At 41.2% G+C, this 23,869-nt stretch overlaps 1 protein-coding gene across 1 annotated transcript in view; it reads left to right on the top strand.

Moving 5' to 3' along the window:
* The window catches only part of LOC126473822 (major royal jelly protein 1-like), an 86,428-nt gene that overhangs the window by 55,672 nt on the left and 6,887 nt on the right, over nucleotides 1-23,869 (top strand). The window contains exons 3-4 of the mRNA XM_050101139.1: nucleotides 1,196-1,386; nucleotides 6,168-6,347. Coding sequence (XP_049957096.1) covers nucleotides 1,196-1,386; nucleotides 6,168-6,347 — 371 coding nt within the window. The remainder of the gene's footprint in view (nucleotides 1-1,195; nucleotides 1,387-6,167; nucleotides 6,348-23,869) is intronic.

Here is a 23,869-nt window from a genome sequence, read left to right as displayed (position 1 = left end):
AGAGGTCTGGAGAATGTGCTGGTCAGGGCAGCAGTCGAACATTTTCTGTATCCAGAAAGGCCCGTAAAGGACCCGCAACATGTGGTCGTGCACTATCCTGCTGAATGTAGGGTTTCGCAGGGATCGAATGAAAAGCAGAGCCACGGGTCGTAACACATCATAAATGTAACGTCCACTGTTGGAAGTGCCGTCAATGCGAACAAGAGGTGACCGAGACGTGTAACCAATGGCACCCCATACCATAACGCCGGGTGATACGCCAATATGGCGATGACGAATACACGCTTCCAATACGTGTTCACCGCGATGTCGCCAAACACGGATGCGACCATCATGATGCTGTACACTGAACCTGGATTCATCCGAATAAATGACGTTTTGCCATTCGTGCACCCAGGTTCGTCGTTGAGTACACCATCGCAGGCGCTCCTGTCCGTGATGCAGCGTCAAGGGTAACCGCAGCCATGGTCTCCGAGCTGATAGTCTCTGCTGCTGCAAACGTCGTCGAACTGTTCGTGCAGATGGTTGTTGTCTTGCAGACGTCCCCATCTGTTGACTCAGGTATCGAGACGTGGCTGCACTATCCGTTACAGCCATGCAGATAAGATGCCTGTCATCTCGACGGCTAGTGATACGAAGCCGTTGGGATCCAGCATGGCGTTCCGTATTACCCTCCTGAACCCACCGATTCCATGTTCTGCTAATAGTCATTGAAGCTAGACCAACGCGAGCAGCAATGTCGCGAAACGATAAACCGCAATCGCGATAGGCTACAATCCGACCTTTATCAAAGCCGGAAACGTTGATGGTACGCATTTCTCCTCCTTACACGAGGCGTCACAACAACGTTTCACCAGGCAACGCCGGCCAACTGCTGTTTGTGTATGAGAAATCGGTTGGAAACTTTCCTCATGTCAGCACGTTGTAGGTGTCGCCACCGGCGCCAACCTTGTGTGAATGCTCTGAAAAGCTAATCATTTGCATATCACAGCATCTTCTTCCTGTCGGTTATATTTCGCGTCTGTAGTACGTCATCTTCGTGATGTAGCGTTTTTAATGGCCAGTAGTGTACTTCCGTACCTGTTACACAGGGCAGAAATGATGAGGTTGGTTCATCTGAGCTGCCGTGTTCTCCGACTGTTAAGTGACACACACAAGCGTGAGTGCCATCCTGGTCTGTTAACGCTGTTGGCAGTTGTCGGCGACCACGTCTACGTGACGACGCCGCTGTTCAAGACGGGAGCGCCGGCCTCGTTCAGCGTGGTGAGCGGCTCGCGGACGCTGGACCCGCCCCTGAGGCCGTTCCCCAGCTGGGAGGCGCACGCGACCAGCGCGCAGGCGCTCACCGACTGCTCCACGCAGATGGTCTCCGTCTTCAGGTCGACCGTGAGTCGCGCTCTTTTCCGGCCCTTTCGTGTCCTTCTTCTTCCTAGCGTTGTGCTGTAGTCCCTGGGTTCGATTTGTGGTTCAAAATTACTCACATGTTTCGACCCAATGTGTCTTCTAGGCTTACGTGTTACTAAGCTACTGTCCATTATTGAACACTCTTGTCCAATAGCTGTGGGCAATATGTGGTCTGCAACAAAAATTTATCCGACTCTTTTTCTTAGCATTCGCCGCATACCGAGAGCTTGAAATATTAATGTTTAAAAGTTGCTGAAATAGATGTTGTTGTTGTGGTCTTCAGTCCTGAGACTGGTTTTATGCAGCTCTCCATGCTACTCTATCCTGTGCAAGCTTCTTCATCTCCCAGTACGTACTGCAACCTACATCCTTCTGAATCTGTTTAGTGTATTATCTCTTCGTCTCCCTCTACGATTTTCACCCTCCACACTGCCCTCAAATACTAAATTGGTGATCCCTTGATGCCTCAGAACATGTCCTACCAACCGATCCCTTCTTCTAGTCAAGTTGTGCCACAAACTCCTCTTCTCCCCAATTCCATTCAATACCTCCTCATTAGTTATGTGATCTACCCTTCTGATCTTCAGCATTCTTCTGTAGCACCACATTTCCAAAGCTTCTATTCTCTTCTTGTCCAAACTATTTATCGTCCACGTTTCACTTCCCTACATGGCTACACTCCATGCAAATACTTTCAGAAGCGATTTCCTGACACTTAAATCCATACTCGATGTCAACAAATTTCTCTTCTTCAGAAACGCTTCCCTTGCCATTGACGGTCTGCATTTTATATCCTCTCTACTTCGACCATCATCAATTACTTTGCTCCCCAAATAGCAAAACTCCTTTACTACAGTAAGTGTCTCATTTCCTAATGTGATTCCCTCAGCATCACCCGACTTCATTCGACTACATTCCGTTATCCTCGTTTTGCTTTTGTTGATGTTCATCTTATGCACTCCTTTCTAGACACTGTCCATTCCGTTCAACTGCTCTTCTAAGTCCTTTGCTGTCTCTTTTTATTCCTTCTCCATGGATTTTAATACCTACTCCGAATTGTTCTTTTGTTTCCTTTACTGCTTGCTCAATATACAGATTGAATAACGTCGGGGACAGGATACAACCCTGTCTCACTCACTTGCCAACCACTGCTTCCCTTTCATATCCCTCGACTCTTATAACTCTTTCCCAGAGAAACTTATTGTTACAGCACTGAAAACGCAATAAGAGTTCACGATCATTTACGTAAATTTAATTCAATGGCAGAATATTCTGTGCTCGAAACTAGCAGCGTAATCGCCGCTGATAACAAACAGCACAACGTGACACAGTGACCCAACTAATTTCCCCGCATTTTCTTCGCTACGTTCTCATAGGCCATTTGACGCCTTCCAACTACGACTCCACTGCTAATTGATCCATCTCACGGAATGTTAGTAAATAAATAATAATTTTATGAAATTTATCTATAAACATGTGATGTCACCAGCAGGCGCGTGCTGTATTGTGAAAGAAACTCTGAAATTTGATGAAGTGCAGTATGAAACTAATAAATTGTGCTTCCTTTCGTATAGTAAAATAAATTCTGACGTCTGGGTTGTAACACTTGTCGCAGAGAAGCGAAATGCCTTCGCATTTACCTCTACAAAAACTTTAAGCCAAGTGCATTTCAGAAATCGAATGCTGATTTCTAAGATGCCTATGAAATGAATGTGCAGAGTACATCAGGATCTATATCCGTCTGTACTAAGACGTAATGACATACAAAATTTACAGTGCACGTACGTAGCACCTTTCATGTGTCTTTAGAGGATATGTATGTTGGCGCCAGAAACTGTGTTGTGCAGATCTGAACCCTAACTCCAAAGATATTCTTAATCTATGGATGAGGTACGTTAGCTGTTGTGTGTGTGGAGGGGTGGGGGTGGGAGAGAGGGGTGGTATAGAGGGTAGAGGCGGAGGGGGGACTGGTGGGAGGAAGGCACCTGCTTTTCTGATGTTGTCGGCACGTGTACGAACATTATCGTGTTGCGGCAATACCTGACGCAGCCTTTCCGCTTGCTTCAATGGAACTGCAGGTCAAAACGTTTGAGGTGATGGTAATAAACGTCAACTACGAAGCAACTTTTCTAGGAAGCAGTTACTGGAACATGACACCACACACAGTCGAGCATATTATGAATACTGTGTTCTGTGCGGCAACAGCTCTCGCCAAGCAGCTGTTTCCTCTGATACAACCACAAAATTACCTCATTGTCAGTAAAGGTAATCAATTATTTTCAGATTCTTTCGCGACAACACGACTAATTACAAGTCTCTCGGTGTTCAAGCAATTTATTTTATAATCCCTCTGTTTTCTTCAGGACTTCTACAAATGATAAGAAGCTAAGTAAGTCGGCCATAGTGAAACATGCCAAAAAAATGGAAACAAAATACAATCTGCAAATACGAGAATTTTGGCTTTTGCGTCACATTACTATGCTTCAGTTATAAAAGACTCAGCGCCTTATTACAGAGCGTAAGGTAGATTATGACCTCGATTGTTGGAAGGCGGGAATAGAGATTCGAATTAGACGCCGGAACCCCGCACAACCGAAAGTCAGGAGACGGCATTTTGCGCACGCTGATAATATCGACTTCATACGAGTTCATAAATCCGGTACTCCTCCTGGAAGAGTCTGGAATTTGTTGTCTTGCTTGTGTGAAGTGCCTTGCCCTAATTTGTATTTACTAATTTAAAAGATTGCGATGACTGACGTCGGACGCTGAAAAATTGTTAGTTTGGTGAGTAAGTTCCTTAGTGATATTGTTTTGCATGTTGGTGTTCCTGTAGCCGTAGGTTTATCTAGCGCGCGACTTTTTGATGTGTACTTCACTGCTGCAATTTTTGTTTTCACGCTGACATTTTGTCATTTGGAGATACTGAGCGGAGCTGTGGACGCTGCAAAATAGAGTGCCAAGTGGAGAAACTGGAACACTTCCGACATACTTGAGTTCAATAGGGGAGAGAAATCAGGTGAGGCAGCCAGAAACATTTGCTCCGTCTATGGTGATAATGGTCAGAGCACGGCAAGAAAATCGTTTTCTCGTTTCAAGAAGAATCATTCTGAGAATAGAGACTCGCCAAGTCCAGGAAGACCTTCGTGGTTTGAAGAAGAACGTTTAAACGCTTTAATAGACAATGATCCACTTCATTGCACTCTAGAATTGGCAAATGTGATAAACTGTGATCATTCCACCACCGTAAGACATTCGCATGCGTTCGGCAAGGTTCAAAAATCGAGTGTATTGTTACCGCTTCCTGTAAGCCGAAACCACAAAAATAAGTGGGTGGGCATTTGTACACCTCTGTTTTCTCGTCATCAATTGGCTAGTGAACAACACCGACCATTCCTTTCCTGTATCGTTACTGTTGACGAGAAATGATATCTTTATGCTGACAGAAGGAAAAGAAAGGAATGGTTCAACCCAAACAAACCCAAAACTGCCTCTACATAGACCTGCGCGCCCACAAGAGATTATGTTACGCATTTGTTGGAACAGTGACTGTATGGTATACTACGAGTGGCGAGATGTAACCATCACCACTGACATTCATTGTCAACAACTGAGACGTCTTACAGAGCAATCCGAGAACAAAGATCAGAAAGATGCTACTCCGCGATAATGCCTGTCCGCATTCTGCTAGACTGACAAAAAACGCCTACCTTATTCACCTGATATTGCGACCTTAGATTTTCCCCCCTTCCTCCCCCTATCGAAACAACCTTCAAAGAATTTCCTTTCAGGATGAAAATGCGCTCCGAAATTGGCTTGACGATTTTCTCACCTCAAACGCACGTGATTTTTCCGGTCGTGGAATTGAAAAATTCCGCCTATGTTGGCAGACTGTTGTAAACAGTGAAGGTGAATATATTATTGATGACTAAAGTATCTGTTATTTGCGTCTGTTGTGTTTATTAATCTTACGGAAAACGCAACGAACTTATGCACCAAAACTTATGCACCAACCCAATAAAGTTCAAAATATGAGGCTCCCAAATAGAGATAATTTCATTCATGATGAGTTTTATTTAAGAGGTATTCATCACAGGCCATTAAGGAAATATTGCTGCACTGCCCATTTTCGGTCAAATCCTGCGGTAACAACACATTTCATTTTAAAATCCTTCCAAAGAATTTCTAACCATTTATTACGTTAACGATATTTATGATGACTGATGATGATTTTTTGAAGTCCCATACTTCTTGACAGAGCGTAGGGGAACGATGCAGGAGGCCCGCACCGCCGTACTAGGCAAGGTCCTAATGAAGGTGGTTTGCCATTGCCTTGCTCCGAGCGTTATGGGGATGAATGATGATGATGATGATGAAGACGACACAACAACACCCAGTCATCTTGAGGCAGGTGAAAATCACTGAACCCGCCGGGAATCGAACCCGGTACCCCATGCTTGGGAAGCGAGAACGCTACCGCGAGACCACGAGCTGCGGACAGTTATGACTGAACAATGTAAAATTAAGAATGTAGGGATGTAGCTAAGGAATAACATTTAATTTGATAATATTTGTTACCCATATTGTTTCTACAAAATGTAGAAATGTCTAGTACTTAAAGTTGCACTGATAAGGAGAATTAATTTTAAGTTATTTAATTTTGAAATGACAGCTTACAAAACATACTTTGCATTGTAGTAAGAGCAACACACACACGTTTTATTTGTTTTTTCTTCTGCTTGTATGTAATGAAATGACTTTTCCAGAGAGTTCCATCTGACCACAATACCGTGTACCTGATAGACTCTGGGGTCGTGGACATAGCGTCAACGTTCCAGAAACTGTGTCCTCCAAAAATTGTGACGCTCGACGTGCCGTCTGCAACAATCCTCAATACGACAAAGATCGACAAGGAGGCCTGCAATTCCCTGTACATCGCCATCGAGGTAAGACGACGATTAATTACTGAACTGGTGGTATCGTAGTGGTAACCTTGTGCGTCCGTAGAATATATTTTACACGAAATATATTCGAAGTTGCCAACACGGACAACTATCAGCTGCATAATGGAATTGAAAATTTACACCAGATCGGGACCAGATCCCGGAAATCCCGCTTTATGCCTTAGCAGCAGTGGATATCTGTGCACGACTCACAGGTAGACCCAAATTACCAAATGTCGTTCATGTGTCACATCCTGCACTCGTACACATTACGTAATTCCCGTACGGGAAAGGGGGGGGGGAACATTTTAATTGAAAGCGGTTGCCTGGTATCGGCGGTTAAATACGATATTACAGTGCCTGTTGTTAAGATGTACGACAATGTTCCTTCAGACATGCATGCATGCATGCAGGCTGTATCGCATGAACGACGACGTATGGATATTTGGGTCTGGTCGTGAGTCGTCCACGGATAGCCAAATCCATTAAGGCGACCGCTCCCGTAAAGTGGGAAATGCAGTCTCGAGTCCATATCCGGAACAGTTTTCATTGTTGTCATTCCATAAAACAGCTGATGGTGGTGCGTATTCGCAACTGCGAATACATTTTATGTATTTCATGATGGCTGCAGTCGCTGCAGTGCCCGTTCCTTTGGACATGCATTGTACTTCTTAATAACACAGCCACTGCAGTGTAGTATATCATTTGTCTTATATCTTTTGTGTTCTTCTTGCAGAAGACAGTCTTGTGTTCACAACAATATAGACACTTTCTCTGTAGAATTCATGCCAGCAGTGCGCTTACTGTTCGTATTTCGCAAATTCAGGCTGTGCTATGCTGTGTTTGCGATTTTTTAAGTTGTTTTCATTCGATCTTCTCTTATTGGTTTCAGGCAAAGGCCACTTCCCCACGTACAATTATGTCAAACAATGATGCAGACATATTTCATGATTCATTGAAAAATATAATAATAAGTCTACAAATTTCGTTATTCTAACTGCACCATTACAATAGAAAACAACAGTTTCAGCATAATATATAATTGTATACAAAAATAATGAAACATAAGGAAAACACCTCAAGTTTCCGTTTATAAAGGTGGAAAAAATGGCAACTGCATTTAGCTATCCACGGAATTACGTGGTACTCTAAGAGAACTTGAGTTTTGGAGCATTACACAGTATTACCGTTCCTGGATGATTGTATTTATCACGTTTTGTCACTATATGCATAATGTCCTCTTCAGTAAGCCAGGAATCACAAATCAGATGGTTTATTAATTTTGATAAAAATCTCATGTTATTAGCATCCATGTGATCTAAGTTTGTTAATATTATCAGTTTCTTTTCTTACAGGCGCCGAGTTCAAAAACCAAGGGTGGGTTGGAATCTATTGCCGAATCTGCCAATGTCATGTGCCTTGGATGTTACGGGTCATGTTCACGTGCTATGAAAATCGCTGTCGCGCTAAATTATCACCATTGCTGTGTCTGCCTGTTTGTTAACTGGCTTTAACAAAACTTTGCAGTGGTGTAAAACGTTACATTTCGTCAATATTACATTTCGTCAGTCAATAAGCTAGGGTTCAAGTAATGGAACAGCACATAGTTCATCACAGCATTGTTTGCGACAAAACGATGATTTCTTCCGCTTATTTTCTTTCTGCAGGCGACGAACTTTACCAGAGTGCGGCTTATTTTTCGAGAACGTTCAACTATGCTTAAAAAGTGCCTTTGGTCGTAGTCGCAAGGCATTCTCGTTTACCGGTGAGCGGTCACCTTCTTTTGTTGTTTCTTGATGATATTTCTCTAGAATTTCACGAATACGAGACAAATGGAATTCTGACACATGTTCTAGTTTATTACATATATTTCCTGACGAATAGTGCCAGGACACCAATATGTTATGCGGAACTCACCACTAGATGTCGCGAGGCAGACCCGCCAGTGTGAAAGCATACTGTGTTGTCGTTAGAGAGAAGCAGTAAGAACAAACAGGGCCGCCAGGAGAGCTCAGTAACTTTTCGAGCGTGGACTAACCATTGGATGTCACCTAAAAATCCATCAGTGACCTATGAACCCCTCTACAGCTGCCCAAATAGACAACTGTGATTGTGCTTCAGAAACACAAAGGGACAACTACAGCTGAAACAAGACCAAAAGAACCTCGTGTACTGATGGATTGGGACCGTCGAACATTGCGGAGGAGGGTGGTTGAAAACAAATTGCATGTAATCACAGTAAGGAATCACTCGACTTCCACAGTACTACCAACAGTCCAGCTTGAACGGCAATTGTGCGTAGCAAGTTAAAAAGGAAGGGGTACAGTGGTCGAGTAGCTCCTTATAAGCGACACGTTTCTGAAATCAGAGCTGAGCGGCGCTCGAAGTGGTGTAAAAGCATTTATAGGAAAAACATAGCTACGATTTCGGTAATCTCTGCAAACACCCAGCATCCACACAGCCACAAACATGCAGCTTTCCATTCGATATTGCATCGCCTCATATCTGTTCAGTAATCTGAATCAGCCTTTCAAACAGAACTACAGACCATCAGGCTCATCGGTTACAGCAATTGCTATATCTCTTCTCTGACTGATAATATACTACAAAAAAAAGGCGTAAAACTACAAAGCTTCTGTGCACTGGTCTACAGCAGTCAGTCAGTAGCTATAAAGCCTGTTGCAGAATTCCATATATTGGCAACATTCCAGATAACCTTAGAAAAATCATCACAACTGCAGACCCGCATTTTTAATACCAACAGCATACTTAAGTTTTATTTAATAGTAAAGACAAAACTAAATCTTTGCCACAAAGGATATGTATAAATCACATGCAAGCAGTGTGAAAAAGTATGTATATATTGAGAGAACTGTGGCACTTAAATTATCTGAACATGGAAGAAGATGGAGATTAAGGAAGAAAGATTCAATCTTTTCTGATCGTCTTTTGACAGAAGACTATTCACCTGATGCAGACTACTAAAAATATCTAAATAATTTCTTATCACGTACGGACTGGTGGAATTTCTTTTGCCTAATTACAACATGGCGACTATGCAGAATCTGCAGACATGTCGAAGTTGTATGCTCCGAGGTCAAAGAGCTACATCCAGGTAGGATAGAGATCAGTGTTCGCCTTCAAGGCCCGAAATCGATTATGAGGTACAGAACTGTATCTTTGCATTAGACATGCGTGACCTAATACGCGAAATAACTGAGTCAGGCAGCAGTAGCCGACCGCGACAGACGCAGCAGCAGATAAGTAAACGCTTTTGTGTCATTTACGAGTTCCTAACCAGGATCGAATTTTATTGTATCATCTGTGTGCTTTAATAGTTTAGATTCTTGTGTTTCTATGTGTAAATTTAACATCTAATAGCCACAGTTCTCGCGTTTTCGTTTGCGTCAGAAAGTAACCCGATTTTGTGACATAATAAAAGTTCCTAATCAGGGGCAAATTATTTAATTTCACTTCAGTGCTTCGGTAGCTAGGTTTTTGAATATCTGCGTATTATTACACACAGCTCGTGCGTTTTCGTCAGGGTCCGTTTATCTGAATAGTTTAGTTTTCCACAGACTTTAGTATGGACAGGGACTGCGATTGTTGTGTGCGGATGCGAGCCGAGTTGGTGACATTTCGCTCTCAGCTTCAGGCTGTGATGGCTTCAATTACACAGCTTGAAGCTGCAGTGGATGGTCGCCACTGTCGTGGGCCAGCCGTGGGGATCCAACGGACGTCCAGCACGTCAGAGTCCTCCGATCGGTCCTCATCGGTGGCAAACCCAGTTGCTGCTCCCACTGAGGCCGACCCCTCACCTGTGGTAGAGTGGGAGATCGCCCCAGGGTGAATATGGCGGCGAAAGACTTCCTAGGCGGCCAAACGTAGGGCCTCTCCGGTTTGCCTGACAGGTTCCAGGTGCCGTCTGTGGCTAACACTGTCGCTGAGCCAGATGCTATCGCCCATCCTGTTACAGAAGAAACCTCTCAACCTGCGAGATCCGGGCAAACGCAGAGGGTGGGATTATTGGTAGTTGGGAGCTCCAACGTTAGGCGCGTTATGGGGCCCCTTAGGGACTTGGCTGACTAGGAGGGTAAGAAAACCAATGTGCACTCCGTATGCATAAAGGGTGGAGACATTCCAGATGTGGAAAGGGTCCTCTCGGATGCCATGAAGAGCACAGGGTGCTGTCAACTGCAGGTGGTTGCTCAAGTCGGTACCAATGATGTGTGTCACTTGGGATCAGAAGAAATTCTCTCTGGTTTCGAGCGGCAGAAGTGGTAAAGGCTGCCAGTCTTGCTTGCAAGATGAAAGCAGAGCTGACTATTTGCAGCATAGTCGACAGGACCGATTGCGGACCTCTGGTACAGAGTCGAGTGGAGGGTCTGAATCGGAGGCTCAGACGGTTCTGCGACAGTGTAGGCTGCACATTCCTCGACTTGCGCGAAATGGGTGGTTGGGTTTCGGGTTCCGCTGAATAGGTCTGGTGTCCACTATACGCAGGAGGCGGCTACACGGGTAACAGGGGCTGTGTGGCGTGGACTGGCGGTTTTTTAGGTTAGAGGGTCTCGGGAAAACACAAGAAGGGCTTCAGTCACGAAGGCTGCAGGCTGAACACAGGAAGAAAGTAGATACAGGAACCATTGGTATAACTGTCGTAGCTGTGTTGGGAAAGTACCAAAGCTCGAAGCGCTAATAGAAAGCACGGATGCTCAAATCGTTATAGGCACTGAAAGCTGGCTAAAGCCGGATATAAGCTCAGCCGAAATTTTTGCAAAGAACCTAACCGTGTTCCGAAAAGATAGGCTAAACACGGTTGGCGGTGGCGTGTTTGTTGCTACCACAAGTAGCTCAACTTGTCGCAAAATTGAAGTAAATACTTCCTGTTAGTATGGGCAGAGGTCATTGTTGGCAACCGGAATAAAATAATAATTGGATCCTTCTACCGACCTCCCAGTTCAGATGATACAGTTGCTGAAAGGTTCAAAGAAAACTTGAGTTTGATTTCAAACACATACCCGACTCATACGATAATAGTCGGTGGTGACTTTAATTTACCCTCGATATGTTGGCGAAAATACATGTTTAATTCCGGAGGTACGCATAAAATATCATCCGAAATTGTGCTAAACGTTTTCTCTGAAAATTATTTCGAGCAGTTAGTTCATGAGCCCACGCGAATAGTAAACAGTTGTGAAAACATACTTGACCTTTTAGCATCAAATAATCCTGAGTTAATAACGAGCATCAAAATCGATATAGGGATTAGTGAACACAGGGTTGTCGTAGCGAGATTGAATATTGTAATCCCCAAATCCTCGAAAAATATACCTGTTCAAAAAAGCAGATAAAAATTCACTTGACGCCTTGCTGAGAGACAGTCTCCACTCATTCCAAATTAATAATATAATTTTAGACCAGACGTGGTAAAAAGCTATGAATTCGTAATTTATGTGTTTCCTCAAATATCTGTAATTACGATTTAAAAACTAATAGCTACATGTATACAAACAGTAAAGAACACTCTTTATATTTAACAGATGAAAAATAAAAGCCCACTGAATATGCTGCTACTGCAGTGGAACATGTTTGGGCTAAAAACCAAAACTGTGTTTTGCTAAAGGCGGACCCTCTCCAAAAACATAAGTGTTAAGAAATATTTTGTTGAAGAGCGAACAATATATTCAGAAAAATTTACCTCATTCATGTGACATCCAGTTCCAAAAATTATAAAGTTGTCAATAGTTCCACAGCTCAAACATTGCCAACCATACATCAATCCTCATACATTTCCTTGTGTATCTTCTTATAAACACATCATGTTACCTTAATTTACAATGCATATCCTGCCAACACACAGTCTCCACTAAGAATATCATGTCCATACACTTCCCTATCCACTCACTAACTGCTAGTACGTCCAACCACAGAATCTCTTGCCAAGGTCACAGAGCGCTATCAGCGATGTTAACACAGTCTATAGCGCTGCCAACATACAAACAGGCTACTTACATAGCCCCCCCCTGCCCCCCTCAAAAAATTTTAAGAAGTGTTTTGGGCAGTGGTCAAGACTAAGTTTTTAAGTTTTTATATTAAAATACCAAATAGAGCAGATTCACACAAAGGTAAAGTAATATGCTATTGGTGAATAAAGTAAAAATTCTCCTCACAGTTCCTAAGGCAGTCCTAATAATTCGTCAGAAGAGAAGTCTATGCCAGTTTTACGCACATAGGCTGAGCAGTATATGAAAATGCACAAGTATGTAGTGCACAACCATGTGGTCTTGAAGAAGTAGTGTTGTCCTCAGCATTGAAAGACAGTGCTTACTCGTGACATGAAGTTTTGGAATGGTATCGTAAGATTGGTAATGGGCCACCACCGAGCAGACCCACAGCAGTATCACTCTAGGTCTTGAAGAATATTAGTAGTACTGGTGGATCACCACAGAGCAAACCCACTATAGTCCTTCCACTGCAACTATGTGGGTGCACATTCACAATTGAAGAGGCTTGAGGATAATATAGCAAGTCCATGAGTTACCATTGTGTAGTCAGTACCGATGCATATTACAAGTCCCTGAGCCACCACTTGTGCACTTACAATTTTTTTTTAATTTCCTTTTTTTTATTTGTAATGTCCTTACAACCAGCAATGCTTTTAACCAGTCCGTTGCTGAGTTATCAACACATGTGCAAGCACTAACACAGTCATATAATTTCTGAGATTTGATACATATAGTATGACCAACAGACAAATGTGTGCAGTAAAAAGAATCCCTACTATTTACCTCACTTGGAGAACTTGTATATACAGAATTACAATTTTACAGCTTAAGAATACAATTACAAATGTAAAGAAAACATAGCTGTAGTACAGAACATGATAATACAATTAACATTTGTAGTAATACAGGCTTTACAAAAAGAACAGAAATAAGCGTATACATGAGTATTACAGGAATTATGACATAAGTAAATAAAAGGAAAATGAGAATGTCAGTAGAAACATTAACTTGACACATGAATATTAAAAGAAAACATAACACAATAAATAATGTCTGAACATCTTCGTAAAGCAAAGAATATGGTACAAAAACAGATTAGGTTTGAAGGTAACAGTATTCGTCATCGTAGTGGATGCAGCCTAATATTAGAAAAAAAAAAATCTACCAAATTTATCTTTTCACATAAACATACAGGAATAACACAGAAGGAAAGGACAGGATCTGTCTTCAAGTGCAAATGTGCCAAAGTGTAAGTGTAACACTTGACATTGCAGTACTTCTGGTGCGCATTTTATACCTCGTTTTAATTTTATTCTTTTAAATAATATACTTCATGCTCATACCTCCTTTACTTTCAGCCAAAACTACTTCCTTTCCAACCAAAACTTCACTTAACTCTCGCAGACTTCTCTTACTTCAACATTTCTTTCCACAAAAATCCTACCTAAGCATGCTATCTGTGTTTATACTATCAACCATTGCTCATATTTCCATATTTTTCTTACCTCATTATTCGTTTACAAGAAGATCCTACCTAAACCTGTTGTCACTATATCCTACTTATATCTGTTCATTTACTCTTTCAAAGTAATTGTTCCTCATTATACAATACTCTTTGGTCAGACCTTTTCCTTATAACTTCTCAATGCATTTCTTCCCAACTCATCACAAATCATTCTCTTATAGAGCATACCCCCTCTTACGCCAACTTAAATCTACTGAGCTAAGATACATAAACTAGAAAACGAGACAATGCAGCAGCACAAAAAATTAACACTAACAACAATTACAAAAATGTAAATTGGCAAAGTAAGAAGCAGCATATCTAAATTAGCAAAGCTAATGCAACATTACAAATAATATAAGGTAATATGCAGCAAACAAAAATAATACAGTGGTAAAACTGGCTTAGTGTAGTAATACAAAGTAAAATTCGGTAGAATGCTGCCTGACAAATTGCAGGAGCAAATGCAATGACTTATACATAAACATGACAAAGCACAAGCAGAAAAAATACTACAGTAAAGACACCAATGCAGATAAGGGAAATATATGTGTAAGCTTACAATAGCATATGTGCATCTGTGTTCATCACAACCAAACAAAGTGCCAGCAGAAGGAACAAGATCTATACTATCTCTCATGTGAAATGCAATGGTTCTATATCACATCTTTACACCAAAAAGTGGTACACCACAACAACTTATTCTACAAAAAAAAAATTACTTTAGTAGTCCCTTCTCCTCCTTATTGTTGTTTCCTTCCTAGTGCTCTTTCTCAAGAATGTGGGTCATAAAATTATTATTTAATGGATCTGTTGACAGAAAGTGTTCACATCAGCATATGTATTAAATTTTATTTTATAAAACCAATGCTGCAGTGCAGCTAGAAACCAGATATCAAATAAAATAAGCACACTTGTACAAAGCGAAGCATAAAAACATCATTCAGTAGCCATGTGGCACTTCAAAAGTCAGTAGAAATTCTCTCAACTCTCGTATAGAGATACTTGACACAATCAGGTGTGTAAACTTAAGAATATTTCTCATCAATCCATAAGCATTTAAGTAAGTAGCTCAAACACCAACGTGTAATCATATGTTTACAAGTAGTAGTGTAAGTTATGTTTGTGGTGTGGTCTGCAAAGAAATGTCAATTCCGAGGTCAATGGCCTTCTTTCCTACAGCTATGCGAGCGCTTGCAGGAGTGCGACGAGCTTAAAAGAGGCTCAAGCAGCACCAGTAAAGTTCAAAGGCAACACATCAATGGGTGTATTTCAAGGCAGCTAGCGCACAGCCCAGCACAGCAGAGTATTACGTCAAGGTCACATACACACTTTACCAAAATATTTATGACAGCAGTTGCAGCTACAATGACAGCTGCATATAAAAAAAAATCGCAGGTTGAAAATTACAGAAGTGTGTAGAAACGAAAATTTCATCAATAACAGTGTCCAAAAATTTCCGTCAGCATTCTGGTACTCACATTCACATAATATAAAAATATACATGAACAGTTCACAAAATGCAGACAAAGTACAATTTCATAAATGCAAAGTGATCCAACTGCTCAATTATGAAGACATGTGTCGGTGACGTAGTTAAAATGCTCGTATTGAGTATATATTATATACTCAATTTTCGTAACTCTTAAACTACAATTCTTGGTTTCCAACATTCTTTTCCACAAACCAGAGTCTCAAACCCCTACTCATTATTCATTGCCTCATTACATATATACATATTCGTTGATACTTCTTCAATATTTCATCATAATAAACATGTAGCATAGCCATGGTGCTCATATTGCATCACCTTATTGATCATAGGCATATCACAACATCATAATACAAATCGTCGGCGTAATAATATCATCATAACACATCAATCAAATCTAAAAATCGTCGTAGCTTCCTTCAATAATCTCAAAACCTCTTAAAATGCTCTCTGCTTGTTTCATTTGTGTCACCTACCTCAAACGTACTTCAAAAATCATGATCCCTTACAATATACATTACTCAAAGATCTCTCAGTATTACAATGGTTCCGACAGACATGTGTCAGTGACGTAGTTAAAATGCTCGTTTCTCTCTGTTCAGTGACCAGATAGCTGTGTAATTCTACGTTAGAGAAATATAGTACCGATATGTAAAACTGTATAAGAAAATACCATATTAGCTAGGGCTCCTCGAGCTTGCCATATGCAGGGTACAGAAAGTTGGCATACCCCCATGAAGGATAGTGTAATGATACCTCAGATATTATAGATTAAAACTGCGGAATGAAATGTATCACCGAAAACCTTCTTTGTATCATTGTAGTTCAAAAATATTTCTGATAATGTTTCAGTTACAAATAGCAATCACCCAAATACGTCTCACGTAGCGCTAAACTGTACTTCCTGCTGTAAGAAAATTTCTGTCATCGCTTAGCGGTAAAAATGTGCCAAGTTTCGTAGTTATCGTCGTTCGTAGATAATGTTCTCCAGAAATCATACATACACAAAAGTAAAGTGCTTTGCATATGAATGTCGTAGTTATTACGTTCATTGCTGTGACCTTGAAAGTACTGTACTGTAACACAGTGTTGTGTTACGAAAATAACTGTCTCATTGTAACTATGCCACAAAAGCCATTACCAAAACGTATTTTACTTTCCAGAAGAACGTAGAAAGTCAGTCATAGATTGTATTTCCGTTCTAAAACGGTCCCTATAATGTGCCAGAATTACTTATGGTCTGACGCAAAATTTTGTACGGTCACGAACACGAAATGTCTACTTAAATCCTTTAATTGGTCCTGTTTTGTGAGTAAATATTTTGGAATGTGATTCTAAAATGTCAAAATGGTTCTGCCTATCAGTGTCATTAAGTTCTCAAATGTTTGAAAATTTTCCTGACTTAAAACGTTAGTATCCCATACGTCATCTACGCCATCCTTGTCAGTACTTTCATAGTGATCATTAGAGTCAAATTTCGTCGAAACTTCCAAACTGTGATTTGACAAAAGGTAAAGCCGATTGATTTCCTCGTCATGGTTTGAAAGCCCGTCTTCAAATTTCAAAGTTATTGACTTACTTTCTTTCTCTGAACTTATTTCAGCATCGTGAAAGTTCAAAATTGCTTTGTACTCATTCAAATAGTTTACACCTAATATAATCTCCGTCGACAATAATGGAACAATAAGAAAATTCATCATAAATCTGTGGCTTTGAGAAAATAATTCTAATTTAGTTTGTTCGCGTAAACCAACACTTTTTCCAAAAAATACACCTTGTAATTTAATTTTACGTAAAGGAAGTGTGGGGGCAATCGTTCGATTTGTTGCATTTACTGAAACCTGTTTCACTAATTACCGAAATAGGATTGCCAGAGTCAAGTAATGAGCGTAAATTTTATGTCGTTTGTTGTGATGTGAGTTACAGGATATGCAGTATAGTTTTGTTTCATGCCATGTTGCTGGAGTAAAATGTCCCTAATGTCTTCCATTTTCACACAACTGACAGTCATAGCATCTACGTCGTCAGCCTCATAAGTACGTTATGTCACTACCTGCGATGCGAGTTTTTATTTAAAATCTCTTTGTTGTCGCTCGTCGTAACTGGGATTTGGCGGTCTAATTTCTACAATTTCAACTTGTCGTGAGGGCCCTGCCCTATTTGAATCACGCCAGTTCTGATTAAATTCAGGTCTGTTGTCATGACTTTAGCGTCTGTTGTCATGTTGGTAATTACTGTAGTTTCTTCCTAGTCGTTTAAGTGGTGGAGAATTTCTCCCGGAATCGTAATTACGGGGTGGAGTCTTGTGTCTGAAGTTATTTTGTTTCCCTTGATAATAATTATTCAGGTTCCCATATTGTCTACTTCTATGGTTGTCTCTGTCATAGTCATTACCACGGAAATGTGATCTATCTGTGTAATTGTTATCCTGCCAATGGTTGACATAAGGGGTAGTGTCTGTTTTGGTCACGATTTGCTTTATAACGGTAGACTTGTCGTGTACGGTTATTGTTTTTGTCGTCACGAAATTGTGTTGGATGTGACCTATACTTGTTGTTGTTTTCCTGTTTTCGCATCATGCAATTGTCCGTGTCGATTTCCAGTTCTTGCAAAAGTTCCTGAAAAGCTTCCATATCATCTTGACAACGTCCACCCAAAATAATATATCTTATGTGTTCAGGAAATTTAACTACGCAAACACGAGTAAATTCCGAGGGGGTGTCGGGGTTTGGCAAATACTGATTCTTGTGTAATATATCTTCAAAATGTTTTACAGAGCTGGAAAATTAAGACAGTTCGAAACGCTTAATCATTATACTAATGTATTTTGCTCAGTCTTGTGTAGCCTGAGACAAATATGCTGAAAGGAATGCATGAAAAAAATCTCCTTCACTGTGACAGTCGCGAATAACCGATCGCTTTCTTACAGCTGGTTCATTTTCTAAATAGCCACACAGAAATTCTAATCTATGCTTTAATGACCAATTAGGAGGAAAACAATGAGAAAATTGATAAAGCCAAGCTTGTCGATGTGTGTCATTACTAGCATTCCTGAATGTTTTTAAATTTACGCGTTTTGATGGAGAACTTACAGTCAAAGTCATCATGTCGGCGAGTCGCAAATCGGCCATTGTTTCATCGTGTCGGCGGTTCCATCTCAAGACTCGGTGCACCCTGCCGACTCCATTCAAGATCTCCGAAATACCATGTATTATTATCGTGTGACTTTCGTATTTCTAAATCCCTCTTCCCGTGTCGAAGTGCGAGTATCCTCTGAAATATGTAATTCTTGTATCACCTGTGCCAACTGATCTTGTACATCCCGTATTTCTCTTTTGTGTTGGTTATTAATTTGTTTCTGACTCTGTTTAAATTTTTTAATTTCCTTGTACTCCTCTGTGTCAGTAAACGCTACAGGTCTTGCATTATTCAAATCATCTACCTCCGTAGATAAATTTGTTAAGTGATCCGACAGTTCGGCTACTTTTTCCGATAATGTGCTGATTTCCTCCTTATGTTTTCCTGAGACAAGTTTTAGAGTGTCTGTGTCACAATCGTATCTACTGTGTCCTTTTAAATTTTCCTGATTTTTTACAAGTTGCGCAACCGTATCGGTAGATGCAACAGAGTCAACTTTAGCCTGCAAGGTGTCGTGATTTTCGTGTTCAGTGATCTGCAGTTCTTTTATTGCTGCTTCAGATCGCGGAAAAAATAGGCTGAAAATACTCAAAAATTTGTATTTTTAAGTCTTCAGAAATGTTTTGATATTTCGATTCGATTTTGTGTATTTCAGCGGTTAAATATTCACGTCCTTGTTTAATTTCGTCAATTGTGACTAACTTTTGAAGTTGTTGCTATGTTTGTTTCTGATTTTGTTCCATTGTGTCTACCTTTTGAAATTATTGCTGTTTGTTTCTAATTTATTGCCATGTGTCTAACTTTTGAAGCGTTTGGCTTATTTGATCAAATTTTTGAATTAATTACAATAACAATGCTTTAGTCACTGAAACATGTTCCTTTATGTTTTCTGTCAGTGCTTTTGCAACGGCGGTATTCGTATTTTGAAAAGCAGAGAGTGTGTCTTAATTCCGAAAAGTGTATTGATAAAAAACCGGAATCTACGGTATTTGCAAGATTTTGTTCTGTTACTTCGCATTCCTGAGGCTAACTTTTACTGACCGATCGATCGTCAATAGTTCCCTGTTGACTGATTGTTTCTATTACTACCCCGTTATTTACTGTCTGGTCAATGTCCCTATGCACTAGTACCAAATAATTGTCTTGAACATTTGTCAGTTCGTTACTAGGTGGTGCTGACGAGCTACGCCCGTCGTCACTGTCATTTCTCAATTCGCTTTGCGGCCTAGCGTTACGCTTTTCACATGCCATAATTATCACATCATTTTACACGGTAACACACACAAAGCAATTTGAGAAGCAAAAATAAGATGAAACACTAAAATAGCACTGAAAATAATAAATATGTAAATAGTTGCAAAAGCGGCTGCGCGATACTTAGTGCAAACCCATATGCATGCCACATCTACTTTGCTCATGACAATACAGTACAAAAATTAGAACCTTCAACTACAAAGGAAATTCCATACATACAATTACGCACTAGCAGTAATCAATAAACTAATTTCTAATCATGCACAAATTATTCAAACTGCACGAAAATCAGAAGATTACAGTTAAGTATCCTCGCCCGAAGGGTCGACAGGTGAAACTTTCGTATTTTTTTTTTTTTTAACACCGACCGACAGAACTTTCTCTGACAAAGACAACTCAAACTTTATATTCATTTATTACCCACAATGTACAAGCCCAACGCAATCTGATTGCTTTACATTGACGACATGACTTACAATAATTAACACGAATGATTGACCGTGAATTGCAAGAAATCCTAACAATAATACAAATCCAAAAAAATATGAACTCAAGGGAATATTAAACTACCTCCAACTCTGTTAATTGCCTAAACTCATTCCAATCACGAATCCCAATAGTGCAAACCGAAGCTTTTTGTAAGTCACTTACCTCACAGAAAATCTTCGTAAGACGAACTACAGCAGTTACAGCAAGTAACAACAACGGCCAGCTAAATACAAAGGTTCTAGCTAGTGTAGACTCTAACTACTAGGAGACATGTGGTTAGCAAAAAGAAAGATTTTGTTGAAGAGCAAGCTGTATATTTAGAAAATTTTACCTTATTCATGTGACATCCAGTTCCAAAACTTACAAATTTGTCAATAATTCCACAGCTCAAACCTTATCAACCATACATCGATCCTCATACATTTCCTTGCATAAACACATCATTTCACCTCACTTTACAATGCATGTCCTGCCAACACAGAGTCTCCACTAAGAATATAATGTCCATACACTTCCATATCCACTCGCTAACTGCTAGTCCGTCCAGCCACAGAATCTCCTGCCGAGGGCGCCGAGCGCTGTCAGCGATATTAACACAATCTATAACGCTGCCAACATACAAACAGGCTACTTACAACATGTCGAACTTTAGGGGGGCCGTGCCTCCACCGTCTCGCTTATTGCCTCCCCGACATCAGTTTGATATAGACTACACTCCTTGTGATAGAGAAGTGAATCCCAATCATATCTTGTTGTTAAATTTTAATTGCTTCGCATATAAATACCTTCGAGCGTGCAAATTCATTATTAAAGATAATTCTGATGGTAGGCTGTTGGTAGGAATGTGCCATTCTGGTTCGAAAGGGCAAGCACTAACGAAGGCTAACATGAAATGAATAACCGCTTGCGTGCGGAGCACCGCGGCATGGACGTAAACAAACGTCGGAGCCGCACGACTGCGGAAAGCAGACTGTACTATTTTGTTAACCGTGCACGACTCACGGCTCGACCCAAACTTTCATATGTCGTCAACCAAGCGCCAACAACATCCATTATGTATATTCCCGTACAGCTGAGACATTTTACTAGTTTCACGTCGCTTGCCCGGTGTCGGTGGATAAATACGATATTGCAGTGGCTGTGTTATCCCGAATTACGATGCAAAGTTGCTTTGCACATGTATGTATGTGCAAAGCAATTTACAGATATTGCTGTCAATGGAAGAGCAAAAGATTACAGCAATCGAAAGATAGGATTCATTGCTCTGCACATCAAGAAGCACTTTGTCCTAAATTTGCAGCCATGGAGCTCGCGAAGAAACTGATGGTACGAAGTCGCACGTGTTATTTTATAGTCAGCTGCTACTGTTCTAGGTGGAACTGAACCAACAGTGTATAGACTTTATGTATTACTACAAGGTACGATGGTTCAGTCAAAGTGCACACGTGGAACAATGTTTCAATTTAAAATTCCCTATAGTTGACTTTGTAACGGAAAGTGCAGTGGAGAAAAAAACTTAGAACATCCGGAACGGATTACAGGCATGGCATTTTAAGTGGACTTGACTGCACGATGCCCAATGAACACAGTAGGGCATTGCAAGTTCAGAAACAACTTCTTTCTGGTTTGGTGGGTACGCGTTTAAAAAGAAAATCACGTTGTAGAAAGGACTCATTGTGACGGGCAGTCCAGTTCCCTAAGCTCACTGGTATTAACGAAACTGTGAGGTTTAAGGTGTTCATTGTTGCCTTGAATAACTTACAACAATAGTTTCCTAAACGTTTCCAAGACACTGCCAGTCTTACGTCTGTTTCGAAGATGTTTCCGAGGCCGTATGCAGTTTCAGTTGAATGTACCTCTGCGCATATCCAGATGTAACTGATTGATTAGCAACGTAGTTGCCGTTTTAAAGACAAATTCCGTTGACTTTGGAAATGCCCTGAACATTTCTTTCTTCAGGTAGAGTTTCCAGGTCTCCTTAATGAGGTTGCAAAAGTGCAACATTATTTCGACCAACAAATGCGTGGAAGATGTTTTTTTCGATTGTGAAGCTAAATAAACCATGGTTACGTAGCAACCTGAGTACGAGAATCTGTGCAAGTGTCTGAGTGTGTCTATATGCTGACAGTTTGTACCGGATAAAATATTACATCATTAGCGCTCCAGGAATAATCAAATAATACTGAAAATTTGTTTTGTTTGTGAAACCAAGTCGTATGCAGTGCGACTGCATTCCCATTTAAATGCGGCGCGTCCGCCGTGTCCCCTTTTTCACCCTCCTCGTGCTCAGAGAGCGTTGTGTAGCGGCGGGGGAAATGTGAAGCGAGGCTGAGCACTATGGTACTCGTTCCAGGGCACGGCTCGCGAGGTGAAATTCCTTGCCACACCTGACCTACAGAACCTGAATAATTTGCGACTCGCTTCTCCGTCAGAGAGCGTGTTATGGCTTTTGCGGCAATAAAGATGGACATTTTCTGCCATCTGTTGATCGTTGTAGTTCTTTGGTCTTTTGTTGTCAACTATATCTCTAAATTCTTTCGTATGGTGTTGTGATGTCGTTCCGCAGCACATTTACTTTACTTGTAGAATATGTGACTGCATTATACACTCATCAAAAAAAGTTTTGCGTCACCTGGGTTCCGAGAGTTCCGGAACCTGTATGGAAAATTGGAATACAGATCAACATAAACAACATTTTCCCCCTTTTTATTGCTCATGGAAACCACACATTGCATGTTGTACCAGCATACAGCAAGACCTTCACAGGTGGTGGTACAGCTTGCTGTACACGCCGGTACCTCTAATACCCAGTAGCAAGCCCTCTTGCATTGATGCTTGCGTGTATTTGTCGTGGCATACGATCTACAAGTCCACTAAGGCACTGTTGGTCCAGATTGTCCCACTTCTCAACGGCGATTCGGCGTAGATCCCACAGAGTGGTTGGTGGGCCACGTCGTCCATAAACAGCTCATTTCAATCTATCCCGGGCATGTTCGATAGGGTTCGTGTCAGGAGAATATGTTGGCCACTCTAGTCCAGCGATGTCGTTATCCTGAAGATGTGCACGATGAGCGAGCGAATTGTCGTCCATGAAGACGAGTGCCTAACCAATATGCGGCCGATATGGCTGCACTATTGGTCGGAGGATGGCATTCACGTATCGTACAGCCATTACGGCGCCTTCCATGACCATCAGCGGCGTACGTCAGCCCCACATAATGACACTCCAAAACATCAGGGAACCTCCACCTTGCTGCACTCGTTTGACAGCGTGAATAAGGCGTTCAGCCTGACCGGGTTGCCTCCAAACACGACTCCGACCATTGTCTGGTTGAAGGCATATGCGACACTCACCGGCGAAGAGATCGTGATGCCAATCCAGAGCGGTCCGTTCAGCGTGTTGCTGGGCCCATCTGTACCGCGCTGTATGGTGTCGTGGTTGCAAAGATGGACCTCGCCATGGACGTCGGGAGTGAAGTTGCGCATCATGCAGCCTATTTCGCACAGTTTGAGTCGTAACACGACGTCCTGTGGCTGCACGAAAAGCGTTATTTAACATGATGGCCTTACTGTCAGGGTTCCTCCGAGCCATAATCCGTAGGTAGCGGTCATGCACTACAGTAGTAGCTTTTGGGGGGCTTGA

The sequence above is a fragment of the Schistocerca serialis genome, chromosome 4 (genome assembly GCF_023864345.2).
Source record: "Schistocerca serialis cubense isolate TAMUIC-IGC-003099 chromosome 4, iqSchSeri2.2, whole genome shotgun sequence".
In the NCBI taxonomy this organism is placed as follows: domain Eukaryota; kingdom Metazoa; phylum Arthropoda; class Insecta; order Orthoptera; family Acrididae; genus Schistocerca; species Schistocerca serialis.
This window is presented reverse-complemented; position numbering and strand designations above follow the sequence as displayed.